We start from the raw sequence: 24,142 nt of genomic DNA, 5'->3' as shown, positions 1-24,142 counted from the left end.
TTAGTCAGGCCATTTCTTTCTGCACCCCTTATTTTCCATACGCTTCTTATAAAATAGTTAACATACCAAACTGTTCCTGAAAGTGTTTAAAATCCAAAAGTTTTTTTTTTTTTTTTTTTATATAATGCAACTAATGATTTTAAGTAGAGTCTTCTATTTAATTATTATATTTCATTTATAAGATTTGAGTTTAATATTTTTGTTGAAATTTATAAGAGATATTGATGCATGATTGAGGAAATTAAAAATATATTTTCTTAAATGCACTTACGTATAAGAGAATAATTAATTGAACTAAAACCTCATTTCCCACGAGTGCAGTTTATATATTGTGTAAAATTGGCAAGAGAAGTTGTTAACTAAAAACTCCATTGCCAAATCGCACCCTCGTTTCCCACGCTCACCAGATGGCAACCGGCTCTCTCGGTCACCATTTCTCAGTCTTATATATTTTTAAAACCTAAAATAAAAATAGAATAGCCAATGGTTTAATTTAAACACTTCCTTAAATAATGGTTTAAGTTAGAGTGTTATATATAAACAAAGTTAATTGAAAGAAGATACTCTCATTTTATTAAAGATAGCCAGAGAATAAATAATTGATGATTTTAACAAAGTTACTCTAATAAAAAAATTCAGCAATACTTTGCTCCTATAAATATATTAATTATAAAATGTTTTGTATATTTTTCACACTTAAATTATTGTAAATCATATCAGTATGATTTTTGAAATAAATAATTACGTATTCACAAAGAAATTCAACTTTAAAATGTCATTCAATAAACTTTAAAATAACATTTGGTTGATTTTCAATCAGGTTTGAAAAATCCTTGCTAAGTAAAACGCTGCCGTTTGAGTGAAGGGTATTATTAGTTGGTTTAATTAGTCATTTTCAAACGGCTTCGGGAAAAAATATATATAAATGGCTTTCAAAACAAATATTTAAAAATTAACCAAAGTCTATTCAAAATGTTGACTTCGCCTTCAAATTGTTACATTGCTACAACGCCGCCATTACTATAATCAACAATGTACATATAGAAAAAGTTATTTTTAATTTATACAAAATATACATTAATAATTTATAAATCATATATTTTAAAGTAGAAACCTCGCCTATAATGTACATTTATAAATATACAGAGCAATTTATCTATTAGATTTTATTTTACTCATAAAAGAAATCCCAAAATTGGCTTAGCATTACATTTCTTTTTTTGAACTGGACAATTACGTGTCTGAAGAAAAAAATATTCTTAATTATTCTCTTAATAAGTTTTGCAAAATAAATAAAAAAAATTAATCACACTTCTCTATTCATATCTGAAAATTGAATGAGCAAACCAAATGAGAAGATAGACTATATTATATAGCGAGAGTTATTTATTACATTTATTACAAAATAATTTTATTGCAAAGAGGAGAACAAGAATATTTAAATGCGAATTAATTGACCATTGAATTTATTAATTTGTATAAATATGTGGCATGAACATATATGAAGTGATGTAATTACTAAAGTTTGGTGGTGCGGTGCGTTTAAGGAAGAAATCGAAAATCTGAAAAATGGCACAATCATCGATCGGTTTTACTCTGAGCCAGAACCTGTTTAAAAGGAACGTTGCAGCAAGCGTGATCACTCACACTCCTTCCATTTTCAGAGGATATCGTTCTCTTTCTTCTCTCTCTTTCTCTCAGAGGAGAAGAAGACACCACACACCTCTCCCTCTCTCCGCCTCCTTCTCCTCAACAACCGCCATGGGTGAAACTCCTGCCACCACCGCCGATGCCGGCATGGACGCCGTCCAGCGCCGCCTTATGTTTGAAGACGAGTCCGTTCCTCTCTTTTAATTTCGTTTTTTCAGTACTTCTGTGATTGTGTTATTCGTTGATTGGTTGATTGATCTGTGATCTGGTTGTTGAGAACGGAATGCGGTTTTCTCGGCCACCTGTTTTGTTTGTTTGTTTGATTTGGCGGCGTTAGTGTGCAATTGGACTGTTCGTATGTGTTGCGGCGCTTTGATTTCTTTAGTTTCGCCAACGTTGACTGGAACGATTTTCTGAAATTTCCTGATTTTCCTTTGTTACTGTTTTACGTGGCGATGTGTCTGCTTTGAAAATATAAGGGCGTGCTCAATCGTAGCATAACATAAAGTATTAATATCTTGAATTTTCGAACAAAAGCTGTTTGTGCGTATGAGTCTCCAACATAGAGTCACCGGTGGCTGCCTCTTTTTTTTTTTTTAGTCACAGGATTGATTTACTACTTCAGTGTTTATTATTTTTCATCTCATTTCAAGGAGATGAGTGAGGACTGAAACCTGCAACTTCTCATATGCATGACCTTGTCTTACTCCACTCGACCAATCCCTTGGGTCTGTTAAGGGTCGTTTTCTAATGAAATTTCGCGATAAAAAACAGAAGGGGATGAGGTGGAATCAATATGGCCGTGCAGATATAGCTGAGTCACCCTCAACATGAGGTGCTAACCCGGTGACTGACCTTAGCACTTCAGGTGTGCCTTTCACTGTAGTCGTTTTGCAACTGATGGCTAGGAAAAATATGTGCATCAGTTCCTGTTAAATTATTAATTTCGAAGATTAATTAGGTTCAATCAGAGCGATTAGGATATTTCTAACCCAACTTTTGGTGTTTCTTCTATTGTTCTTAGAATCCCTTCGGTACAGGTTATGCCTCTGTCATTCAGAATCATATGGTTTAGGATGAACTGCTATTTCATAGCCTGGGTTTTTTCTAATATGTCCATTTAAAATTTCGGTCCATTGAATCTGTTTCTCCATTTCATAGGCTACTTTTGAAGGTTAGAGCAATTGAGCTTTTGAATATCTGGTGCTTCTGTAATGGGAAGTGATTTTACTTTCTTGAGACTTGTCTACATTCTTTTAACGGATAAGGCTTTAAAATTCTTTGAAGCGAGTATTTTTGTGTTATTATTATTATTATTATTATTTGTCTCGCCTCGAATTTGTAATTGTTTTGGGTTTGGAACTTCTGCAGATGCATTTTGGTGGATGAGAATGACCGCGTGGTTGGTCACGATTCCAAATACAATTGTAAGTGGACTTTTCATTCTTAGTTTTCAATTGCAATCGTTCACATCGCTTAGTGTAAAAGAAAGTTGTTTTGTATATGCTTTTACTTCAATAGCTTATAATTTGTGTTTTCTGAAAATGATTATTTTTTCTGATTTGTGTGTTTGTAAATTCTGGGATGTACTATCATTAAATTTTCTAGACAGATTCTCTGATACGAAGATTTGAGAAAAAAAAATTAATATTGCGGTTGATCTAAAGGAGTAAAATCTAAATCTTAAATATACTATCTAATTTGGTTTGTGATGATTATGTTTTATCAGTTATTGTTTTGGATTGAATTAAAAGCTGTGCAGTAATTTTGTTTTCAGTTCTCTGGCATGCACACACATACGAAAGCATGTCAAGCGAGGGCATGCTCCAGTGAGAGAGATTTATCCTGACCATATTATACACACATGGTTAGGATGGGCTTCTCTCATGATATGCAGCCTACATATAATGAACGGTCATTAATGAGAAATTTGATAAAATTAGAAATTTATAATGTACTAGAGAACCTAGCTGTTACTTTATTGCAAACAAACTCCTGAATACCAATGAGGCAAGCCTTAAAGAGCTGCAAATTGATTTGTTTTTTTTTGCATCATACATTGATAGTAGATTTTGATCAGCGTGATCAGTAGACAACTGAAATGAAACATAATTTTTCACTGCTTCTACGGATTTTGTCTTCCTAAAGAAATATTCCTCGAGATTTTTTGAACATCTTTTTTAGACATATAGTTTTCTTTTTCTGTTTTTGTGTTTCTCCTGTCTGCCTAAAGATCTGGTTAATTTATTCTTTCGAGCTTCAATGATTTTTATTAGGTCACTTGATGGAGAAGATTGAGGCTGAAAATTTGCTGCATAGAGCTTTCAGTGTATTTCTGTTCAACTCAAAGTATGAGCTGCTGCTCCAGGTATGTCTATTATTGATGTTTTTCTTGCCTCATAAGCTTGTAGTTACATCTTGTTTAAACTAAACCTATTGATTTCAAAAGTATCAAGCAGAATTTGAACCACATTTTGTTATGTCATATCTCTGTTCCTGTCGATAAAATTTGTTTTTATTTACTGTTTATCAAGTGTTTTTATATTTATCGTTGTTGTTTCAGTATTTTGTGCATACTGATTAGAATGCTTTACATCTGCATGCAAATCAAGAGGTGGGCCAAATACCTAGTGGTCTTCAATATATGAAAGGGAAATGACCTTTTGCTGTTAACTACTTAAATGTCACTCTTTGCAATTAATTTTGAGCATAAGGAAAATCAATAAAATTCCAAGTCTCCAAGGTCATTCACTGAAGTAACAAAACAAAGTCACAGTAGTAACATTCATTTTCTTACCGGTTATATTTGTTCTTATTTCTAATTTGATAACACCTTCATCATGACTTGTACATTGAACGATTTATTGTGAGCAACATTGTAACATTTAATTGCCTCTTGTTTAAATTATTATTGTTGTTACAAAATCTATGTTGTATGTGTTTTAAAGTCGTAGATTCATGATTTAATTCGGTGTGTTGACTGAGATTCTCTGCTCTTCATGATGAAGCAACGATCTGCAACAAAGGTAACATTCCCTCTTGTGTGGACAAACACCTGTTGCAGCCATCCACTGTACCGTGAATCTGAGCTGATTGAAGAGAACGCCCTTGGTATACACAAAGTACCTTTTATATTCATCCAAACGACCAGACAAATCTACTGTGTCATTGCTCCTTTTTATTTACGTTTTTCCATCTTGTGTTACCAGGAGTAAGAAATGCAGCTCAGAGGAAGCTTTTGGATGAGCTCGGTATTCCTGCTGAAGATGTACCAGTTGATCAGTTCACCTCACTGGGTCGCATACTTTACAAGGCACCTTCTGATGGCAAATGGGGAGAGCATGAACGTAAGCCAATTTAATTGTTATTAACTTTTTCAGCAAGCCGATTTTGATGTATAACTAACCAGGGTTAATTAACAATAATTTAGGCAATGAAATCATAAATCTAAACATGCACCATTAATAGCTATCAGTGCTATTTGGGGCATACGTTTTATTCCAGCTGAAAAGGTCCTAATCTGCTGATATTTGCTGCAAATTCCAACTGTGCGTTTATGTATGTGTAAGGAATGTTAAGTAATTGACAACTTTTCTTTATCCTCTCCTTGATTTCAGTGGACTATCTGCTTTTTATTGTCCGTGATGTTAACGTGAATCCCAATCCTGATGAAGTGGCTGATATCAAGTATGTGAACCGCGATCAGTTGAAGGAGCTGTTGAGGAAAGCCGATGCCGGAGAAGAAGGTCTGAAGCTGTCTCCATGGTTCAGACTAGTTGTGGACAATTTCTTATTCAAATGGTGGGACCATCTCGAGCAAGGAACTCTTGGTGAGATCATTGACATGAAGACCATTCACAAATTGACATAAAATCCAGAGAGGAGCTTGCTGCATCATGTAATGAAGGGTACCTGTATTCCCACCCAATAAAAGTCAAAATTATAACCTATTTTCTAGAGAATTTCGGAGCAGTACCCCAATGGAAGCTGTTAGTCTTTTTTCTTATTTTCAATGATAGCCGGAACATTAAACTATAGGAGTTTTTTGTTGCATATTTCGGATTTTGGGATGCAGCAAGCACTCTGAATAAGTAAGATGGTTAGTGATATGAATCAAACATTATAGTGGTGTCGGTGTTTGTTAGTGGATATTTTTGTTTACATTTTAAACGTTTCAATTATTAACGAGGAGGATCGGAAAATCCGATGATGACGTGTGGTGCTACAGAAACACGGATCCAGATTGCAATTCTCCATTCACAGCGAAGCATGAGTTGCACTGCACTTCCACTTATATATGCATTCATACATTACTTTTAACTTATGTCAAAAACCTATATAAAGTTTAAACGGAATCAATCATTCTAACGAGTGTTTTTTCTCCAAGCCATGGAAATTAAAAAAAGTTAACAATTTATTTATTATTTCTTTTAAATTCAGCTTTAAAATTATTGTGACTAATAATCAGATAATGATATTTAGATAATATCTTTGACAATATTTAAACATTGATTACGTGTCAATATGTGATTGGTCGTAAATTATTTTATAATAGTGTTGATTATTATTATTGATTATGGAGTAATTTATGACCAATCACATATTGACACATAATCAATGTTCAAATGTTGTAAAAAAAATGTTGTCTAAATATCATTATCTCTAATAATCAACATAGGAGAGTTTTTTAATAAGTATGAAAAAGATTCTTTTTTTTTTTTCAAAATCCGTTGGAGACGGAATGTAAGAAATACGTGAAGTATTAGTTTTAGTGAAAAATGTGAATTAGATTTGTCTTCAATAATGGCCAATTGATGACGTAGTCCACGCTTCTCATCTGTGATACTTTGGTTGCGACTCGTGACGAGGACAATAAGTCAAAAATATCAATAGCTTTGCAATTTTTTGAATTGAATGAAGTGGTTACGTTTGATATTGAATTAACCAATTCTTTATACAAGACTTATAATTACGCACTGTTTTTTTTAACCAATCCTTTTCCCCCTTTTATTTTCTTATACCTCTTTATTCAGCCATTTATTTAAATACGACATCGTTTCACAAATAATTGTTTCATTACGACTTTATTACTTAAAAATAAACAAGTTGACTACTATATTACAAGCGTGAACTTTTATATTGGCATTGTAATATTTTTCTAAAATTCATTACATTTGTAGTAATTTATAATGTTTTGATATTTTTCTTACATTATAATGTTACGTCTGGTAAATACGAACATTTTGTATTTCTGATTAGTTTATAATATAAAACGTAGAAATATCTTTTTTAAAATATATATCTTTTTCATTCATAAATAGAAAAGGAAAAGTCAATGAAGAGATATTCTTATTATATTATATATATTAAAATGGAAATATTTATATTTATTTACTCATATGGTTAAGACTTAAGATCCCTTTCACAAGTCAGAGGCAATAGAGTTGATAATGTTGTGATTTTTCATTTTGACGCACTATCAGCTATCAAATATATTTGCAGTGAGTGGGAAGACAAGAATATCTCGTTCGTACCTCAACGCTTTAACGCCTTCCGCGTTTTCATTCTCGCCTCTTTCCAGCTTCAGATCTATTTCTCCATCGGTATGTCTCTTCATTTTCCGATTCCTTCTCACTCGCAAATCGTTCTTGATTCTCGAATCCTTTTCTCGCGCTCTCTCTCTCTTTTTATAATACACCTATTCAAATCGTTACTTGATCCGCGTTTGATTGTGTTTTTCGAAGATTTGAATTGGATGCTTAGGTCTTAGTGTTGATTCACTCTCTGTTTTTATTCTCCCTACGGTCTTCAGCTCTAAACCGCATTGATCTCGCTGTCTTTGTTTGATTTCGGTTTATTGCTAATTAACTAGTTTGTTTTTAGTTTATTAACTCTTTGATTTTCTCTCTAGGTTTGATTGCTAATGTTAAGGTCTTGTGTGGCTGTTGGTTATTATATTTGTGAATTTTCCAATTTAGTTTCGATTGTAGAATGAGTTCTGTGATGAACTCCACAGAGATATCAATTACTTGATTACACAGATTTTTTATGGCTTTATATGTAAATGCAAGCTTGGCTCGTAGACTTGCATGTACCGATGCAATAAGAACAAATTGTTACTCAGTGCCTTTGTTCTCGGAATCAAATAGGAATTATGTTATTAGCAAATTATGACATAATATTGTTAAAGTATCCTCATTTTGATCTGTAGTAAAAACCATAGGACACTCACCAGCAGGACTCCCTGTTCTGCTACTTTAATTGAGGAAATTTTCTTGGGTCATGTTTGGATTAATTTGTCATTCAAAACTGATAGGAGAAGAACAAGAAGGTAAAACGAATTAAACTTCTCTCGTAAGTTAAAGTTAGCATAAATAGAAGTTAATTTGTAAAAAATTTCTCGTGTAGTTTCTCTAAAAACTGATTTGAACTAGTGCGTAAAATAATTGTTGCTTGTGTGAGAAACTTAGTTCATTTAACCTTTTTCATCTATGACAAGTTTATGTAAGTAGAGCTCCAACGAGTGTCTTGTGAGCACTTATTAAAAAAAATTAGTAAAAAACATTAAAATATTCTGATACATGCTTTTAATTACTTAAAAGTAGTGATTACATGTTTTTCTTTCCTTTTTATATTATAAACATTATTTTTCAATAAAAAGCAGTTGCCATGGTTAATTTAAAATAAGTTAAATGGAGTAGGGGTAGAGCCGGATCCATGACACCCGTTTGTCATAACATTCAATTTCATTCCGTGAACCAGGATAGATTTCCGTTTGTTCTACACTAATCTAACACATCTGATATATATTTTTTTTCCAGGTTTTTTCAAGTAAATGGCCTTGGTTACTACCGCTGAAGTGTGTGATGCGAACCCGCAGTTAGTTTTGAGTGGGGAGCTTCGTGCCCTTCAGCCAATTTTTCAGATTTATGGTCGTCGACAGGTATTCTCTGGACCTATAGTTACCTTGAAGGTGTTTGAAGACAATGTTTTGGTTCGTGAGTTTCTTGAAGAGAAAGGCAACGGAAGAGTGCTAGTTGTTGATGGAGGAGGGAGTTTACGCTGTGCCATATTGGGTGGCAACCCTGTCGTACAAGCTCAAAACAATGGATGGGCCGGTATTATTGTCAATGGATGTATAAGAGATGTGGATGAGATCAATGGTTGTGATATTGGGGTGAGAGCCCTAGCTTCCCATCCCATGAAAGCCAATAAGAAAGGCATGGGGGAAAAGCATGTTCCCATAAATATTGCTGGGACAAGGATCTCTGATGGGGAATGGCTCTATGCAGACACTGATGGAATTCTGATCTCTCGAACAGAGCTGTCTGTTTGATTTCATTTCATGTAAGGACTACATTTATGTGACAGCACGACCTAGTGTAGTGCTTTTGGTATCTGTGCTCATGACCCAGCTCATGTCTTCCACAAAATTATAACCGATAAAATCCCCTTGATAATGAAAGTTGGTTGGAGTGTTTGTCCATTTCATGCCAACATTATCTCTGTTTTTAATTGCTGTCACGAAAGCTTATTTTCCCCCCCATAAATTAAGTTAATGGTTGTCTGTTACCGAGTTTGGTGAGATTTAAGTACAAAAGTATATACATATCCATATTTTGACCAAATGATCTTATTGTACTCCGCTGTAAAATTATGTTCCGCTCTGGAGACCCCTACTAAGCAAGAAAGATTGGTATCTTTTGCTATAAATTTGGTAGGATATGTCTGTCCTTGTCTCTTGTTTCATCTTATTAATGATTATACTAAAACTCTTCTGAATCGATTTGTTTTCTTACACACAAAATTTTGTTCTTTATAAATTAAAACTTAAGGATTAAGCTACGGATTTCTCTTGTTGAAGGGTGGATTTGGTGTTGAGTATGAGGCAACGTGATACTGCCTCTAATTACTTGGGCATGGACAAGGTCAATTAGGACCCTTTACTGTAAGTTTCTAGCATTGCGTGATCTATGCAAATTAAATATTTAAATTTGACAGGCCATCATGGCCTGTGGGGATTATAACGAGTCGCTTGAGCCAATTTTTTATTCACTGCTCTGTCCTTTTACAGAGTCCCGATCCATTGTGATCCTTACATGTTCATGTGCCTAATTCTTAACACACAGTGTGTGTGTGTGGGTCTAGAGTTCGTTGATCAATTGATAAATCTAATAAGTTGTTTCGCGGTCATAATAGAAAAGAAGGTAAAAGACACCAATTGTCGACACAGTTTCAGACTGAAGCGAGTTTTAATTTAAAAAAGTTCTCCCGAACAAAATGAACCTGTGTTTGTATCAGATGAAAGGTCTTTATGTTTTTATGATGCACTAAAGAAAAAAGAAATCGTGTTGACAGACCAAATTAACCTACCTTCAATTCTTATTCTCCGCAGCCTTCTTTTCTAATTCATGTTTTACTCCACATTCTTCATTTCCACCATCACCAAGTGTTTGATCAAAGCCTCAGAATAATCTATTTTCTTGGATGGTTGTTGTTTCTTAAAAAAAAAAGGGTTCTTTTTGTCCCGGGGTGTCATTGTTTCAAAGCTGTTGAACCGTGGAATTACACCAGACAGGGTGCCAATGCCAATGGATGTATGCAGAGATACAGTTAAATAGAAAGTGAAGCTGCGTGTGTTGGGAGGATGGATTTGGGAGATTGCATGCAGATGTGGGAGAAAGGATTTGTTTGATAAGGAATTTTGTTTGTTGGGTTGGGCATGCGTGTTTGCAGCTTATACCCAGGCTGATATGCCACTGAAATATATTCATTGTTTGAATTCTTAAACCCTGTTCTTCAAAAAGCTCTAGTTGAATTCTGCAGTCTGGTGTGTGCTACGAGAGAAGAACTTTTCATCTTTTGCATGAAAACAAAATTGTAGTATGCAGACACGAGTGGTGTTAAAATTGATTTTAACTGAAATTAATTTTATTTAAAATTGATTTGAAAGTAATTCTATTTATGTTTGGATGTTTTTATTGTTAAAGTAAGCTGATGATAAATCTTATGTATCCATTATAAAAGTTACACAAACGTTTCAACTCAATTAATTCGAAGATCCATAATCAATTTTTTATTTGAAACCAAATATATAAAGAGAAATACTTACCATCATATAAATTAATATTGTAAGGTAATCACGAAGAATTTATGTGAAATAAATTCTGGGATATCGCCAAGCTAGAGAAGCTCTGAATCTACTTTGCTAAAAGCTGATCGTATGACATTGGTAAGCACGAAAGTGCTTCAATTCCACATGGATAGAAATTTTGGTATTACACATAATAATGATATATTTGGCCATACGATTTTTAACATAATGGCCGAAAGCTCATTTTCAGCGAACGCATGCAAAATGACACGATACTATCTTCATCTCATATAGATGACACGTATGCTGCATAATACACCTGCATGCGTTTATCCTTATCTCTCCCTATGACACTCCACTTCATCATCTTCCCATGGAGGAACACCGAGAAGAAGGGTTTCTTTTGCCCACACCACTAGCAAAACTACTATCCTTTCAAACCGATTTGGTCTACAATGGCCTGGTGTCGGTCTTTTCCCCTTTCTTCCCTCTTTTTGCCGTGGCTTCACAGTCCTACCACCGAGCTGAGGAGACCACAGACAGTGTTGAATCAGCAGTGCAACGTGTTCCTTCTCGAATCACTCACGGTGGCACACTCTTGCTGAAGAAGCTGGGACTTTGCTTGCTCAGCGTTGCGTATGTCTGCATGATTTTGATTTTCTTCCTTTTTCTGGCTACTATGGTGGGTGTTGGCCTGGTTCGGTTCTGGGTGGAGGAACCCGTTTCTGTCAAGGAAAAATTGCATTTTGATTACACCGAACCTCACCCAACAGCTTTGTTTTCATTCAATGGATTCACAAGCTTTAAGGGTCACCTAAGGAAAAAGCAAATCAGTGTCCCAGTTGGTCACACATTTTTCGCTTCTCTGGTCCTCGTGATGCCTGAATCTGACTTCAACAGGGAGCTTGGCGTGTTTCAGGTATGATATGATATGATATGATATTATATAACTTCAATTGCTGGCACTGTATCCTTCATCAATGATTTCTTTCTTCAAGAACTAATTTTGGAAACAATTTTTCAGTTGACTGCAGAACTAGTATCTGTGAATGGACACGTGCTAGCAAAATCTAGCCAGCCATGCATGTTGCGGTTCAGAAGCTCACCGATTCGACTAGCCAGAACCTTTCTGATGGGCGTGCCTCTGGTAATGGGAATCTCAGGGGAGACTCAGAAGATCAATGTAGAAATACTGAGACACAAAGAAGATCACAGAAGAAGCAATGCTATCAGATTAACTTTGCATCCAAGAGCAGGAACATCAAATCTTCCGGAGCTTTACGAAGCTGAAATTTTGATGAGATCCAATTTACCTTGGACTAAAGAGTTGGTTCGAAATTGGAAGTGGACATTTTATGTTTGGGTGTCCTTGTATGTGTACATTGGTCTTCTTATGAGTCTGGTATGTTGTTACAGGCCAGTTCTTTTTCTGGTGACACCACAGCAGTGTTCCAATGAAGCTGCAAGTGGAGAAGCAGGAGATGGAAATGAGGTTTGTGATTTGTTGAGGGAATGGAGAAGAAGCAGAGGCAAGAGAAAAAGAAGGGTTGCAGAAAGTGTTGTTGGTTCATCAGCCTCTGGCATTAGCATGAGTAGCAGAGAAGATGCAACAAGTGTGTCTGTGGAAGATGATGTTGAGGATTCTGAATCAGTGTGCCTGGGTTAGAAATACAGGGATATGCTAACTTCATCTTCACTCACTTTTTTACATTATGGTTGATTATAGCTTTGTCAACTTTTTTAATGTTTCAACATCTTTTCTGTTTGAATTGGAAAATGAGAATGAAAACTACTGCTAATTTTCTGCTTTTTATAAAGGAAAATGTTATTTTCACATTAGTTTTTGACTTCTTTTTCTGCTAATTTACGTGTAAAAATTTAGTTTTTGACTTCTTTTTAATTAATAGTTTATCCAATTTTTGTCCTTTATTAGTATCCATAAAATATGAACAAATTAAATTAATGAAATCGAATTTTTTATTCTCTCTGCTTGTCAATTGGAATTTGATATATATATATATATATATATATATATATATATATATATACATACGAGTTTGCTAATTTGCGTACGCCTGTTTTTTAGTTGGTATATCATGAATTAAGTTTTAAGGTTAATGATATTTTAATAATTTTGATTTTCAAAATTAGAAAAATAAAAAAAGAAACCCTCTAAACTCTTACCCACCTCTCTCATCCTTTACAACCCTTTCTCTTTCATCTCTTTCATTTCAACATTTTCTCTGCCTTAATTAAAAAAATCAAATACTTGCCTTATTTTAAAAATTTTCATTCTCAAAACTGAAAAAAGAAACCCTCTCTCACTCAAACATTTTCTCTGTCATCTCTGCACTAGCTCCAACAAAAAAACACTCATTATTAAACAATTTACTTTTGTAAAGAGTTGAGTCATTGACATATTCATCTTTCGAAAAAAGTTCATTCATAATTTCTTTAATTTCATTATCTTCATTATATATATTACAGCCGACTAGCACAACTTGCACCAAGACTTATGAGCATCCTTTCTTTACATTCTGAGACACTAAGTAACATTGTTCCGTGGCCATTTAATTTTTTTGGGTAGAAATTCATTAACTTGTTTTCCTTTACTAAAGAAAAAACAAATCAAAATACAATAAAATTCTCAACGATAAAATCAAACAATAAAAATTCTAAATCTTGAAATTTTATTTAAAATTATATAAAGAAAAAATTAGGTGCTTTAATTTTTTTATTTATGTAAGTATTTTTTTTCTCTAACCATTTTATTTAATAATGAGTGTTTTTTTAGTTGGGGCTAGTGGAGAGATGATAGAAAAAATGTTTGAACGAGAGAGATGAAGGAGAAAGGGTTGAGAGGAATGAAGGAAGTGAGTAAGGGTTTGGTTTTTTTTTTTTTTTTTCAGAGAAAAAGTCTGAGTGAAAGAGATGAAAGAGAAATGGTTGAGAGGAATGAAAGAAGTGGATAAGAGTTTGGAGGGTTTCTTTTTTTATTTTTTTTATTTTAAGAATGAAAATTATTAAAATATCCTTAACCTTAAAACTTAGAATTCATGATATAAGGATATTTTTGTCTACTGAAACTCGGTACACGTTGCTAAAATGTACCAACTGAAAAACAGGCGTACGTAAGTTAACAAACCCCATATATATATATATATATATATTACGTTTATTAGGCTTTTTGTAATTCCTTATATTCTTAGGTTTTGTTTCTTGGAATAAAAACACACTAATTTTTTTCATTTAATTAAAAAGGAAGGTCGTATTTTTTTTAAACTATTTTTTTGCATGTTGGCTTTATTTTTTTTATTAGGTTTTATTTGTCCCTTTGCATAAAAAAAACAAAAACATAAAGAAATACACCCTTCTTTAAGTTTTTATTTATTTATTTATTTTTCTTTTCCTTACACTTCCCACGTCCAAGTGTTACCAACATTTGTGAACATCATTTTTCAATTTTATTACATTTGTCCATTTCTTTTACATTTGTCCATTTCTTTTGTTTTCTGGTTTTTCCAATAACCCTAATAAGTAAACTTGATTGAATGTGACTTAAAATATGAAAGTTGTGACCGTTCATTATTTTAAATAATTTTTCTAACCTCAATAAAAAATGAAATAATAATAACAATAATATTTTTTAAAAAATATAGTCATCAAATCAAGTTTTATGTCTTAATAATAAATTACAATAACCTTTTAAGATAAAGAACAAATTTTTAATTCTTAGAAGATGGATTGTTTTTGTTGTTTTAAAGTTTTTCTTTAATTCAAAAGTTAATAATGATAATAATATTAATAATAATGGTATTATTATTTTTATTATTATTATTATTATTATTATTATTATTATTATAGCTGTCATGCTATACTTTCATTATAACATGAAAATATTTAAAAAAAATATTCTATATATTTCTATAATTAAAATAATAAAATTTTATTAAAGAATTAATTAAACAAAGACAATGGATTAAATTATTATAGTAGTTTTGAATCATCTAGAGAATAAAGAATCTTCTAATTGATATATTCATGAAAATATTTTCTTTTCTTTATTATTATTAGTAATAAAGTTTTCTTTTATTATTATTACTAATAAATCTGTATAGGTATTATTATTAATAATAATAAATTTTATGGGTAGAAACGTTCATATTCTTTGTGTATGATAATAAGCTTACACATGGGTAAAATAGAATCTTAAGGTTTTAAAGGATGATTTGGTGTTCATAAACATGAATTCTTGTCAAGATGATTAAAACAAAGATTAAGTTTGGTTACAAATGGGTTGGTTATATCCATCCATATATATATATATATATATTATATATATTATATATATATATGGATAGATATATATGGATAGAGATCATGTGGAAAAAAAAATATCATGTTTGGATTGTGGAAAAGAAACAGCTTCAAATCTTCACTTTCATATTTATTTCAGCTCACAGTTCTGAAATTGAACCTCCGTCGTAATAATCTCTATTTCTCATATAAATTCTGAATTTTTTCTTTCTTTCAAAATAAAAGAAAATGAGATGATCACAACCCTTCTCCTTCTACTATTAGAGTTAGATATTTAGGTGATGTGACGGTAGGTAGACTTATAATATAAAAGAGGATTATATGGGATAACTTTTTTATGGCTTTATAAATTATTAGATTTAATTTATTTTCCTTTCATATGAACATTTATTTTATATATTTGTATTTTGTTTTTATATTTATATTTTATTTTTATATTGCTCTAAATAATTATATATATATATATATATATATATATATATATATATATCAATTTTATTCTCTTTTTATTATGAAATAACATACACAATTTTCATCATTTTTTTTTTCATAACATGGTATCAGAAGAATTCTTGATCACGTTCTTTCGCAATCAATTTTTATCAAAATCTCCATCTTCTACCTCTCATTCTTGGCTTTCCTACAATTTCTTCACCTTCAATAGCTTCTGTAGTTGTTTCTTCTTCTAATAATTCTCAGGCGCAGTCACATTCCTCAACTTTGGGACTTTCTCAAGAGCAAATTCAAGGTCTATTGACACTTCTTCCTCAATCTAATCCCACAGTCACACATTCTACCGGTCTAGTGAGTTCTCACAATATTCTCACTTCTTATCAGGATCAAGGTAATATCTCTTCCCAATGGATTCTAGACACAGGTGCTACTGATTATATATCCAGTTCTTTGTCTAATTTTATTTCTTATCATAGAATCTCACCAATTGCAATTTCTCTACCCAACAAGAACTCTTCATTTGTTCATTTTTCTGGCATAGTTTCTTTTGGCCCACACCTCATCTTACATAATGTCTTGTTTGTTTATAATTTTTCAGTTAATCTTATTTCGGTCACAAAGTTAACTAAATCTTTATCATTTCTGAATTTTCATGTGAAATACAGGACAAGTCAACCCTACAGATGATTGGGAAAGCTGAAGAAAGAGATGACTTGTATGTCATGATAGTTCCTACATCCACACCCCTTGCTTCACCAACTACTATTTCTCCTGAGAATTCTATTGCTTGTTCTACAATAAGACCCGACTCTACAGATATTTGGCACTCTAGACTAGGGCCTCCTTCTTCTTCTTGTTATACCAAATTACACACCATGTATGCCTCTTTACCTGATACAAAATACACTCCTTGTGATACTTGTCACTATTCTAAGCAAAGAAAATTGCCTTTTCAATTAAGTACTACTGTTTCAAAAGCTCCTTTTGATTTAATTCATGTTCATATTTGGGGACCATGTTGTACCTCTTCTGTTGATGATTTCAAATATTTCTTAACTATAGTGGATGATATGTCTAGATTCACATGGATTAAATTGATGGCAAGTAAGTCTGATACAAGATCACAACTTATTGGCTTTGTTTCTTATATCAAAACTCAATTTAGCATTGATGTAAAAACTGTTAGATCAGATAATGGTAATGAGTTTGCAATGACATATTTTTATAGACAAAAAGGGATACAACATCAATTATCTTGTGTTGAAACACCTCGACAAAATGGAGTTGTTGAGAGAAAACATCAACACATTCTCAATGTTCCTAGATCTTTAATGTTTCAATCCCATTTGCCTATAATTTTCTGGTCTTTTGTTGTTCGTTATGCTGTGCAACTCATTAATATTTTACCTTCCAAAGTTTTGGCTTATTTTTCTTCATCTCAGTTGTTACACAATATTAAACCTGACATTACTTTGCTATGCTTCAAATCTTCAAGCTCATAGAACAAAATTTCAGCCTCGTGCTAGAAAATGTGCTTTACTTGGTTTTAAAAAAGGAGTGAAAAGCTACCTTTTGTTAGATTTCAACTCAAGGGAAATTTTTATATCAAGGAATGTAGTATTTTATGAAAACATATTTTCTTTTCTTACTAGTGACAAACACTCACCTATTGATACACAAAATTCAAATTCCTTGGATTTTGTCACCAAAATCATTTGCTCTCCATCACCTCTTTTCTCAGAAGCTACTGATCAACCCTCTTTACCACCTACATCTCCTCCTTCTATTGTTCCAGACCCTGTTATTTCTTCTTCTCAACCTGTTTCCATTGAACCTGCCACTGCTACTCCACAAAGGAAATCAATCAGGCCAAAACATAAACCATCTTATCTGCAGGACTATCATTGCAACATGTTATTTACTTCTTCTGTCACTCAGTCATCCACAGGTACCTTATATCCTATCTCTTCATATCTCTCATATAATGCATTATCATCTCTTNATAAATCATATGTCCTTAATCTTTCCCAAGTTAGTGAACCTAAAACTTATAACCAAGCCATCATACATGATTGTTGGAGAAATGCCATGGATCAAGAAATTGCAGCTTTAGAAAATATCAAAGGGTTTTGACTGATCTACCTTAAGGAAAGCAACCTATCAGATGTAAATGAGTTTACAAAATAAAGAGGCATGCTGATGGGAGTACTGAACGATATAAGGCAAGGTTAGTAGCCAAAGGCTACACACAACAGGAAGACTTAGATTACTTTGAGACTTTTTCACCTGTTGTCAAACTCACAACAGTAAGATTGGTTCTGCCTTTAGTAGCTTCCAAACATTGATATTTACATTAACTAGATGTAAATAATGTTTTTTTACATGGAGATCTAGATGAAGAGGTATACATGTCTCTTCCTCAAGCAGGCCTCTAGACAATGGAATTACAAGTTGACAACTACTTTACTTTCTTTGGGCTACATATAATCAAAATCAGATTATTCACTTTTTGTCAAAAGTGATTCTACTCATATCACCATCTTACTTTTTTATATAGATGATATAGTTTTGGCAGGTGATGACATCCAGGAAATCCAAACTGTGAAGGCTCTATTGAATGCAAAGTTCAAAATTAAAGACCTAGGCCAACTCAAGTATTTTCTGGGCTTAGAAATTGTAAGATCTCAACAGGGCATTAATTTGTCATAAAGGAAGTATGCTATAGAGTTAATAGAAGATGCAGGATTGTTGGGATGTCAACCTGTTTCTACTCCCATACAGCCAGACACAAAATTCTCCAAGACAGAAGGAAAACCCTATTCAGATGTGCAAGCCTATAGAAGACTTATTGGCAGGTTATTATATCTAACCAACAAAAGACCAAATTTATGTTTTGTTGTTAGTACTCTCAGTCAATTTCTTTCCAATCCTTTGAAAGATCACTATGCAGCAACAATAAGGATCCTGAGATATATCAAGAAAAAATCCAAGACAGGGATTATTCTTTCCCTCCAACTATTCTACTACAAATTACCTAAAACTATTCTAAATCAAATCAAGTTCTACAAAATATTTATTAAGAAAAAAACTAATTAGCATTTCTATACCAATCCCTACCATAAGTACGAAACCATTCCTAAAATGTACTTTCCCAATTTACTATCATTATGAGAACGATGATAGTAAGTGGAATAACGTTTATTCTTACTCCAAGTTCAAATTGACCAAAATCAATGAAAAATAGTATAGCATATATAAGGCACCTAGAAGAAATCTCAATGTTGATGCTATCACTGTATATATTAATTTTTTCATTCTTGTTTTTTTTACATGGCTAAGATGTAATGGCTTATATATTAAAAATTCGTTTATTGGTATTAGAACAATAGTTTTTCTGTCCAAATTGAGTTTATGATAAAATGATCGTATTGTCAAATGATGTTTCTTGATGTAGATAGAGGATTTTTAGCTGTGGACTGTGTGGGCATGTTGTGATTTAGTAATATTGATGAGAAAAAAATAAGAAAAATTGTGTAAATATTTAACAAAAATAAATTTTGTAGAAAATTTAATCGTACAAAAATTCAATTGTTCAAATTTTATATTATTTTTTAGACCTTTTGTAATATAACTTATCTTTTTTATAATTTTCTTTTAAATGCATTAAAATAGTCTAGTATTTTTTGCTTGTGTTGTGTTATTTTTTATGCTATAATGATATATCATATTTAAACTTATCATAAAATTAAATATATCATATTATTCCATGACAACTTATAAATTATTTTAAATATTGATCAAATTTCAAATTTTTCATAAAATAATACGCTTAATTATATATATATATATATATATATATATAATATTTTCTACCAAATTTATATTCACGTATATGTGATTGTTATTGTAAGAATATATAAAATAGATTATTAGAGTTGATAAGTGTTTTAAAATAATGAGACACAATATTTTAATTTAAAATAATTCAATAATATAAATATAATTTCATAAACACCTCCCGTTTATCTAAAACACTCATTATCTCCCTATAACTCTTTCTTTGAGTTTCCTTTTCCTTCTTTCTATAATTTCTTACCCTTGAATAATTTGTTTGATAACTAGGAAGTGTCTAAACAATGATGACATTGAATCCTTCATTCTCTATCAATCAATTTCCATTCTAAAGCAAGTAATTTTTACGCTTTTTTCCTTTAATTTAGTTTAAGGTTACACGTAGGAGTTTCTTTGCATGTGTTATTTGGGTTACCTTTCTAACTCTTCGTCGATTAGAGGTCCTAAGGATTTGCTCAGATAATGTTTATGTGGTTTATAGGCATTTCTAGAGTTTCTTGAGCTTGAAACAAAGGTAGTGCATAGTGTAGAGCTTGGCAGCGTTTCTGATAGGTAAGGGAAGCTAATATGTTGTACATAGATAGGGTATAAATTAATAACCATTTTTGATGTGTTTACATGGTATTGAAATTTTAATTAATAAGATGCTTGAGTAATTGATTTGATGAAATATGGTTATATGATAGCTTATGTGAGCTGAATTTAAGAAAATGTAGATTTTGGGAATTTATGGTGTGATATTGTCATTGTTGGTATTGTGACTATTATGTAATTAATTGATGATGAATTTGAGGTAGAATGGAGTGCAAGACTGTGGTAAGGTTGATGTTAGTGAAAAGGGAGGCTATTTTACTAATTTGTAATCCAAATTTGGGGTATTGATATGTAAAATTCTAGATTACTGGAGTTGTATTTAATTTCAGTAAGTGGTATAGGGTATGTTATTACTAGTATAAGTTCTTAAATGGTTAAAAATAGGTTATGAAATATAGAAAGAGGAGCTTAGTTCAAATGTAGACTTATGTTATGTTAAAATGAAGAGTTTTTATGAGTGAATAGGGAAACCAATAGTTTAAGATCAATTTTTAAGTCAATTAGGACTTTCCTGAACACTTTATTTGTCAAAATATGCTTAAAAATGGGTAAAATAGAATCTTAAGCTTTTACAGAGTGATTTGGTGTTGATAAGCATGAATTCTTGTCAAGATGATTAAAATAAGGGTTAAGTTTGGTTTAGAAATGGTAAGGAAGAGCTGTAGGTACTAATGTAAGTGTATAGAACATGTGTGGATGAGAAGTGCAAATTTTGCAGAATTGGTAGGTGAGCAAATAGCTTGTTGGGCGAGTATTGAATGTATTTGGCAGTGAGATTCAGAGGCTAGGCGAGCTAGGTTGTTGGGCTGGAGAAGCTCTTTGTTTGAACTCTCACTGGGTGACAAAATCCGCTCGCTAGGCGCCATGATTCTTGACGAACGAGTTTGGGCATTCTTGGTTGTTTTCTTTTTTTTTTCTCTACTACGTTTGGATATAAATGGTGTGATGTTTTATTGTATACTTAGTGACATGGTTTGAAATACATGATGGTATGGAATTGTGGTTTAAGAGTTCTAAGGAAGAATTCTTAGTGATGGTATCAAAGTGTTGTTGTTATGAATGTATGAAGTTCAGTCTTTGGGGTTATCTTCACCCTCTAATGGCCATTTATTCTCAATTAGAGAGGAGTGATGCATGTGGTGAAAGTAGTAAGAGGTCCTAGTCTAAGGTACTCCGGTATGGCCTAAGACGTGGAATAGACTAACCTTGTGTGTGTGGGGTGAAACCCATTGACAATGACATTGCAAAACAGTAGAGGCCACCACAAGTGCATAACTCACCATAGCTTGACATTCATACTATATCCGAATGGTTAGGTCTAGGTCCATGACATGTTTAGGTTGTTAGGTTAATTTAGTATGAAATGTGATGTATGATGAAACTTTAAGATTCTATGTATGATTATGTTTACATTAGCTTACTCTTTGTATGTTTTTTTGTTTAATTGTTGTGAATGTTTGGTTCTTATTGAAATGATCATTTGATGAGTGTGAACAAAAGTGATGATGTCTCGGTAGAATAAGGTTTGGAGAGGGATGTATCATATGTATAGTTTATGTTAAAATAGATTTTTTATATAATTATCTTTTGAGAAAAACTTATATATATTCTTTCACATTTGTAGATATATAATATTTGTATAGTTATGTTGGATAACTATATGAATATTTTGTATTTTCTTTTAGTTTAATTGTAATATTTTATTGATGATGTGCTACTTTCTTTATAGTATTTATATTATTTAAATGAAATGTTATATTTATAATTAAAAAACTAATAGAAATGAAAGATTAATCGTATTAATTTAATATATTATATAATATATCATACATCTATACGTATGTATAAGAGTAATTTTTCATTTCAGTGTTTATATTTATTTTCTATTTTTACTTTTTAAATAATTTTTTTAAATTAAATAATTTTTTTATCAATTTTTCTGATTTGACATTTTTTGAATTTGATAATCTTTTAATTATAAAATTACATATAAAATAAATAAACACCATTTACAATAATTATGAAAATTATTTATATTTAATTTTATAATAATAATATAATTATATTTTATCATTATAAAAAATAACGTACATACACATAGCAAATATATATTTTTACTAATTAATAATAAAAAACATTCATTTTCTACTATATTTTAATGAGAGGCTAGGTTAGGCTCATATTGTATTAAACTCCCCATTATAATTCTCACATAATAAAATTTAAGAGTTTTAAACAATATCCTGAGTTATAAGAATGAAAACTTTTCATTAAAATAAACTTTTTTAATTAAATTGAAATTAAAATATTTTTAAACTAATAACATATAATTAGTTTGGAATTTACAAATGAGGTTGTATAGTGAGATTAAAAAAAATGTAAATTAAAACCTATTGTTTATAAAACTTCACGAAATATAAGATTAATTTTACTGTATTAAGTGTTAAATTGATTATTCATTAAATTTGACCATAAAAGAGGATATGTTGTTATTTATTTATTTGGTATTTCCAATTTTTAGTTTTCTTTTTATTTTAACAGTTAGATAGATATCGTTATATTTCCAATTTACTATCTTTTCGTTATTTTAAATTCTTTTATTTTTCTTTAACTTTAACTTTTGAAGATTATATGAAATTAATACGATCTTAAGAAAGTCATTTTTTTTATTGATGTCTTTTTTTTGTAATTATAAGAATCACATACTTATAAATAAATATGTGGATATAAATATAAAATAATATTTAATACAATAATAAACACATACACACACACACATATATATATATATATATATATATATATATATATATATATATAACCGTATTATTTTATGGGAACTTTGAAATTTAATCAATATTTAAAGCATTTTATAAGTTGCCATGACATAATTTTAATATTTAATCCTATGATAAATTTAAATCTTGATGTCATTAATAATGGTTTACAAAACACATTTGTGCTGTGTATAATATAAACTAAATAAACAGATAGAGAAATGAAGTGAGGAAAATTTTAATTTAAGAAAAAACGTAAATGAAATATATGTGAATAGAAAAAATATAAAAATTAATATTTATGAAAATGAAAAGTTATCATGAAATAGTTAGTCTTTTTTAAATTGTAAGAACATTCATGCATTGAATAAATTATTTAATAAATAATAAGTTGGAGGTAATTAAATTTCTATTTGATTAAGAAGGAAAATATTTAAATATTTAAAAAGGTGTCATTAAATAATTAATTCTAAAATAATAAAATAATTAATATGTCATTAATCTTGGTCAAGTCAAATTTTGTTATACATGATGTGTATATGAACTGTTACTCGCAATTTTTAATTGTTTTTTTAAAGAGAAACATTTTTATTTAAGTTAAATAAGATTATCATTATTATTTTCACAATATTTTTTTTTTTGAAATATTGAACGCACATTTCTCTTTTTTTTTATTATTTAAAAAGATTAAAAAAAAGGTTTTGTAGAATAACAATTGAAATTGTGAATTTATTGCAAGAAATAAAATAAAATAAAAGTGATTGTGATAAGAATGTGTGACTTTGTAACTAGTTTGAGACATTAAAGGAAAAAAAAAGAAAAGAAAAAAGACAGTTCATTATAACAACAAATAAAATTTGTTAGAACATGGAAAACAATAAATAGCAAATTGAGATCTAATCTAAGAATTATGATCCTAAAATGTCTGCATCTTGAAAAACAGAAACTAAATTTCACAAAGCAAAAAGTGCTTTTTCCAAGGTAACAACAACGTGTGTGGTTGTGTTAATTCGGAATTTTCGCATGTTATTTTTTCCGAAACTAGTGATTGCAATTTTGTATTATGTTACATAACCTTCTAAGCGCGTTACAACAACTTCACTCATTTTCATTTTAACTTTTACTTAATTCGCCCTAACCTTCATTAATTAATTTATTAACCAAACTTTGTTATAATTTTTCGTTTATACCAACTAAAATATACTATTAAATAACTATCCATAATTAACATTAATTTATATATCTAACTATGTACTTCTCCCCTCTCTTTTAACAAAACTTTATGATAAATTTATTTTTTTTGAGAAATTGCATTCTCCCGTTCAATCTTATTTAACATAAAAATAAAATTTCCATTTTAAAATTCAAATAAATATTTTCTTAATTTATTTCGCGAAGTTAGAAA

At 30.9% G+C, this 24,142-nt stretch overlaps 3 protein-coding genes across 3 annotated transcripts; all 3 read left to right on the top strand.

Moving 5' to 3' along the window:
• Positions 1 to 1,504: 1,504 nt before the first annotated feature.
• Positions 1,505 to 5,863, top strand: LOC106759584 (isopentenyl-diphosphate Delta-isomerase I). Its single transcript, XM_014642829.2, has 6 exons — positions 1,505 to 1,835; positions 3,022 to 3,077; positions 3,927 to 4,018; positions 4,659 to 4,761; positions 4,860 to 4,997; positions 5,268 to 5,863. The coding sequence occupies exons 1-6, from the start codon at positions 1,570 to 1,572 to the stop codon at positions 5,519 to 5,521; spliced, it is 909 nt and encodes a 302-aa protein (XP_014498315.1). The 5' UTR covers positions 1,505 to 1,569; the 3' UTR covers positions 5,522 to 5,863.
• A 1,208-nt stretch (positions 5,864 to 7,071) lies between these two features.
• On the top strand, positions 7,072 to 9,265 carry LOC106758607 (putative 4-hydroxy-4-methyl-2-oxoglutarate aldolase 2). The gene is made up of 2 exons (XM_014641536.2): positions 7,072 to 7,255; positions 8,473 to 9,265. The coding sequence occupies exon 2, from the start codon at positions 8,486 to 8,488 to the stop codon at positions 8,984 to 8,986; it is 501 nt and encodes a 166-aa protein (XP_014497022.1). The 5' UTR covers positions 7,072 to 7,255; positions 8,473 to 8,485; the 3' UTR covers positions 8,987 to 9,265.
• Positions 9,266 to 10,966: 1,701 nt separating this feature from the next.
• Positions 10,967 to 12,591, top strand: LOC106759004 (seipin-1). Its single transcript, XM_014642017.2, has 2 exons — positions 10,967 to 11,663; positions 11,769 to 12,591. The coding sequence occupies exons 1-2, from the start codon at positions 11,118 to 11,120 to the stop codon at positions 12,408 to 12,410; spliced, it is 1,188 nt and encodes a 395-aa protein (XP_014497503.1). The 5' UTR covers positions 10,967 to 11,117; the 3' UTR covers positions 12,411 to 12,591.
• Positions 12,592 to 24,142: the final 11,551 nt, after the last annotated feature.

This window comes from Vigna radiata, chromosome 4 (assembly GCF_000741045.1).
Source record: "Vigna radiata var. radiata cultivar VC1973A chromosome 4, Vradiata_ver6, whole genome shotgun sequence".
Lineage (NCBI taxonomy): Eukaryota > Viridiplantae > Streptophyta > Magnoliopsida > Fabales > Fabaceae > Vigna > Vigna radiata.
This window is presented reverse-complemented; position numbering and strand designations above follow the sequence as displayed.